This window comes from Sinocyclocheilus rhinocerous, unplaced genomic scaffold (genome assembly GCF_001515625.1).
Source record: "Sinocyclocheilus rhinocerous isolate Xijiao unplaced genomic scaffold, SAMN03320098_v1.1 scaffold1583, whole genome shotgun sequence".
Lineage (NCBI taxonomy): Eukaryota > Metazoa > Chordata > Actinopteri > Cypriniformes > Cyprinidae > Sinocyclocheilus > Sinocyclocheilus rhinocerous.
Window position 1 is genome coordinate 96,684 of NW_015640052.1, and position 5,549 is coordinate 102,232.

Consider the following 5,549-nt stretch of genomic DNA (forward strand, 5'->3'; position numbering starts at 1 on the left):
CACTTTGACTTACAATATCTCAGCAGTTATCCTGTGCTTCTTTCCTCCATAGAACGGTTTGGTGTGGAAAACTATATTGGCACTGTAGCCAGATTTGGAACAGGAAATATTGCACTCTCCACCCAGCTCAACCCATGGAACAGTGAGGATTGACCTATTGGAGCACAGTAAGATGGATGGGATTGCTCTGCCCACTTCCCCCTCTAGAAATCAAAAAATCTAAAATACATCAGTGTGATAAATTGATCAAATAGAACCATGCTTACCTTCCATAGCCATTGGGAAAAGTAAGAATATAGTGCTCATCATATTCAAGACAAGACACACAACCTATGGGAAACAGGAGAGGACAGTTAAGCACTGCAATAGCACTAATGTGTATTAATCACTACTTAACAACGTCCTCGACTACCTTGACCAATATTATGGACACCAATTGACATTCCAAGGAACTTTGATTTCGTCCAGATGTGGGCGTTGAACTGGATTTTTTTGCTGAAACACTCAGCATAAAATGCAGATACTGCAAAAGGACAAAGGTGTTGGAAAATGTCAATTTACCCAAAAATCACAACAGATTATTGCATGAAATGAGTTTAATAAATAAGTTGCTAATTAAACAGATAATTGTTTTTGTTTTACTTTTCAGTACCGGTACCAGGTCATTTCTGGTAACTTGTAAATTGGATCTATTTTCTTCTACTAGTGGCTAGGATAAATTAGTTAGGGATACTCAGGGATAAAGGTAGTAATTAGTTCAGCACTTACTAGGAGGGTGGTGAGAAACCTGCTCTGCCACGAACGACACACTGTTTTTGCTACTCCACAGCACTGGCCCGTCTGATACAGACTCCTAGAAAGATAGACAGTGAGCGAGGGAGAAGAAAACAGTGACAACAAATAAAATCTGTTAAGATACTGCAAACATTGGCTTTTTAGACCTTCAAACACACACTCACAGAAGCAGCAGGATCTTCCGTTTCGGAAGGCAGGTCCCAGTGACAGAAGAACACCTCGCCCAGAATGGGGTTGTAGGGCTTCTTGGCCACAGATCCTTTACGACCAGCGTGAAAGGCTGAGAGGTACCACTTTACCACATGCACCATGCGGTCCCTTGGATCCTGCTGATCTGCAATACTGCAAAATGTGCCAATCATGAGTTCATTAAAATGAACTGTTGGAACAAATCAACTTGCTAGAACGAATCACACTTCTATTTCAGAGAGCAAAGATATTCTGGCAGGACATGTTTAATTATTTCCTCAGCTCATTTGGTTGCAACATTGGAACCAATTGCACAGTAAATTGGAAATAGCTCAGCTGCTGTCTGGCTACTCAAAAATGTAGTCATGTGTTAGTAGCATTGCTACTTTTAAATTCATCAATTATTACAGCGCTGCTGTAATCAGATTTAAGAATGATAAGCCCATATGGTAGAACAGCTGTGAGATCTATAAAAAAGACAGGATGTGCATTACCTTACAAACAAATCTGGGTGTGCAAAGAAATCTGCATACATTTCCAGCAACGACCTCCGCTCCAAGATAAATGTCGGCAAGACGACCTGAGGATGACCAAAGATGGATTAAAAGGTGGAAACAGTATGAAAAAAATAGGTGAGAATGTAAAAAATAAGAGGTTGTTTGTGTTTACCTTGGTGAGATCCATGCCCAGTCGCACTTGAGACAGCAGATGCATGATGACACTTTTGTGTTCTTCCACAGATTCACCCTCACCGTCATCATCTTTCTCATCATGACTGTCAAACTGATCTGAGAAAAACACACAGCAAACACTGAACATAAAACAAACATATACACACATTGCTGGCCAGAAGTTTCTTATGCTCACCAAGATTGCATTTATTTGATTAAAAATATAGTAAAAATCAGTAATATTGTGATTTGGGGCTCAAGGGATATTTCTTATTACTATCAATGTTAATCCATTTTTGCTGCTTAATATTTTTGTGAAAACCGTAGTTTCTTTATGTATATGATTAAAACAATCATTTTATTCAGTAAGGATGCAAATTGTTCAAAAGTGACAGTAAACACATTTACGATGTTACAAAAAATTATATTTTAATATAAATGCTGTTCATTAAACTTTCTATTAATCAAAGAATCCTGAAATAAATCACCTTTTTAAAGAAAATATTAAGCATCAAAAACTGTTTTTAACATTGATAATAAGAACCATTAATAATATGAGCTCCAATAATAATTGAGCACCAAATCAACGTATTATAATGATTTCTGTAGAATCAAATTTCAGTTTTGCCATCACAGGAATAAATTACATTTATTTACACCACAATATATTCAAACAGAAAACAGTTATTGTAAATTAGTAGTCTTTAGTGTATTTAAAGAAATGCAACATTGGTGAACATTAGAGACTTTTTTCAAAAACACTAAAGAACCTTAATTATTGTTAATAAATATTTATTATAATAAATATTAATTATTCTAATCTTAATTATACTATACACATTGTGAGTTTTTGCTTGGTGCTGGTGTTAAAACTGGTAAAATTCTAAATACAAAAAAAAAATACACACTTCACTTTCAACACAAGCACCAAGCAAGAAGACACAACACAAACACAGCATGTGCTCGGATTCATTTTGGGAAACTTAAACGTGAGGGGTGTGCGTGTGTGTCTGTGTGTTTTGTGTACCTGCATCAGTGGTGCCGTTCGACATGGAGGAGTTGATTGATTCGTTGGTGTCTGGCCGTTTCAGGGCTGTGCTGTCTTCACTGTTCACAGCAGCGGTTCTGTTCGGACTGCAGATACACAAGAACATCACGTCAGCTTATTCCAGAATAAATTATGTGGCAATGGAAGATAGAGTTTGTGTGTGTGTAAGTGAGTCCATGCACTGTTTTAATTAGGTCAGTGTGTGTTTCTTTTTGTTTGCAGTAAATAGTGCGTGGGAGTGTTTATCTCTAAGCAGTACTTACTGTTTTCACATTATGCAGCGTTAGTTAATGTGCGTGTGGGCAGGTGGTGCTACTATAATTTACTTGTGCAGCAGTACTTCAGTGAGTTTTAATTATATAGAAGGTTTTATGTGTGTGTTTCTGTACATTACTTACACTATTCTGTGTTTCAGTGTGGTGTGTGTGTGCGTGTGTGTTTAACTCACTCTATGCAGTGTTTCGGTGAGGTGCTGCTCTGATAAAACTCATCTGCATCGTAAAACTCGTCTTCACTGCTGGAATAGGAGAAGTCAGGGACAGTGTGGGGCGGTACGTTCATGTGACTGGGTGAAGTCACGCTGCTGCTGGGAGCTGAAAGACCACTCCCTAAAACCACAGGAAGAAAATTTAACTTATAAATGTGAGAAGAAATGCAAGTGTGCTGAGGAACTATGACTAACCACACTCATTTAAGCAATACCATGGCCGGAAATCATTGTAGTTCAGAAATAGGTTGAGGTTTTGTGCTTTTGCATAAGTGGCTGGCATATGGGCTTCAGATAAATAGCATGACCGGTAAGCTCATCTACATGCTTAGTAATACACTACATACAAAGCTGATTTCACAAGCAAAAGCTCTGATTGAAAAAATTGCAAATATGCCAGACACCTTGTACACATCACATTTACAGTCCTGAACACCATAAGAGTATTTCAGATTAATCATTGCACCAACAAATCAACAGATTTTTTAAAACTGACTTAAGACAATGACTCCAACTTTGCTGCTTGCCACAACACATGCATATTCAAATAAGCTTCAAAGACAAGGTTGAGGCCCACCCTAAATGTCAATCACTCTTATGCAAATACTGCATATGCCCACCCTTGACATCACTCTTCACTGCATCAATTCACTCATGACACTAACAAAAACATGAGGTTATATTTTACGTATTAACATTATTCAATGAAAAATGTCTTTATATAATAAAGCACTATTTATGTACTACTTGACATTATTGACAAAATAAAATGCTTTCATACATTTGAACTAATGTAATAAAATAATATTTTCTATAATTTTAATTTATTTTGTTATTAGAGTAATTGAGGATATCACACTAACATATATAAAAACATCTAAAAATGCTAGTATTTTAGCATTATGAATTTCTATATGAATGATAAATTAAATATTAGTGAAAAATGTAATTATTTTATACATTTTAATTTAAAATGTAAAAAACAAAAGCATGTTTTATTAGATTTTCTATTTGCATTATTTATTTATTTGTATTTTATTATTAGAGTATTAACATCTATAAAACATTTAAAACATCTTTAAAAACACTAGTATTTCAGTATTATTTATATACTTGATAGCAATGAAAAAATTATTTAAAATGTAATAATATAAAAAACATTTGATTAAGATTTTCTATTTTTATTATTTTAATTTATTTTCATTTTATTATTAATTAAAGAACATTAACATCTTTAAAAGCCTCTTTAAAAATGCTAGTAATTTTTACACAATTGTAGTTCAGGTATGTAAAGACAAAACAGAAAAAGGCTCATAAGACAAAGCATGCACATTATTGATGCTGTCAGCCTAATAAATTAAATGTTTGGTTGTGTTGATAAGACCAAGACCAATTAAATCAGCCCTGCCTACAACGCAAGCACTTTCAGCATGAATATAAATGGAAACCCTGATTCACAGCCTGCACTTTTCAACTCTTGACTGTGTTTTATGCGTAGTTTCCTGCACTGCTGTCCAGAGTGCTACCGATCGGCTGTGTTTTTGCTGAGCTCAGCTCTTCCTGCTCTGCCTCAGCAGAAGCTGGACTCTCTGAGCCCCTGTATCCAGCACTAATGACAGTCAGGGGAAAACAGACTGACTGCAGAGAGAACAGCTCTGCCTGCATCCCCACTGCAGCGGAATACTGCTTCTGCTCATGTTAAAAAGTGCCATTAGTTGAATGAGTAGTACGTTAACTTCATCCTAAATACAGTGTTTTCTTCCAAAAACAGTTTAGCTTCATTCTAAGATTAGATTAAATCTAATGGGAATTTGCTGATTAGAATATAAGCATCTGCATAAATATAATAAATAAATACAAAACATGCACACATATGATAGAATAAAAATGTAAAAGAAAAAAAAAGTATTAGAAAATATTAATCCATATTAAAAATGATTTAAAATGTAACATTTTACACACACACACACACGTCACATTTTAATATGGATTAATGTTCGAACACATTTTTTTTTCTTTTACATTTATATATACACACATTTAAATTTGATGCAAATATGTAAATATAAAGTTAAACAAGAAAACATAAGACAAAAAACACATGTAATTAATTATAAAAGTAATATGTATTTTAAAATGTTGATATATTTTAATATGTATTATTTTATCATTTACATTTATAATAAAATTTTATATATATATATATATATATATATATATTCGACTAGTAGTCGTTCATTTGAAGCATTAGTCGACTAATCGCACGTTTATTAATAAACCATTTAAATCATTATAATGAGACTTTAATTGCCTACAAAGCCTAATAAGCGCTCAAGCACACGCATAAAGCTTGCCACAG

The 5,549-nt window shown here is 34.3% G+C and overlaps 1 protein-coding gene across 2 annotated transcripts in view; it reads right to left on the bottom strand.

Annotated features, from left to right (window-relative positions):
• osbpl9 (oxysterol binding protein-like 9) overlaps window positions 1–5,549 on the bottom strand; it is a 34,241-nt gene that overhangs the window by 4,263 nt on the left and 24,429 nt on the right. For both annotated transcript variants that reach the window (XM_016568402.1, XM_016568404.1), the window contains 9 exons: window positions 3,152–3,311; window positions 2,683–2,789; window positions 1,654–1,772; window positions 1,479–1,564; window positions 960–1,137; window positions 769–853; window positions 413–523; window positions 267–330; window positions 14–154 (listed from right to left, as the gene is read on the bottom strand). In XM_016568402.1, coding sequence (XP_016423888.1) covers window positions 14–154; window positions 267–330; window positions 413–523; window positions 769–853; window positions 960–1,137; window positions 1,479–1,564; window positions 1,654–1,772; window positions 2,683–2,789; window positions 3,152–3,311 — 1,051 coding nt within the window. The remainder of the gene's footprint in view (window positions 1–13; window positions 155–266; window positions 331–412; window positions 524–768; window positions 854–959; window positions 1,138–1,478; window positions 1,565–1,653; window positions 1,773–2,682; window positions 2,790–3,151; window positions 3,312–5,549) is intronic.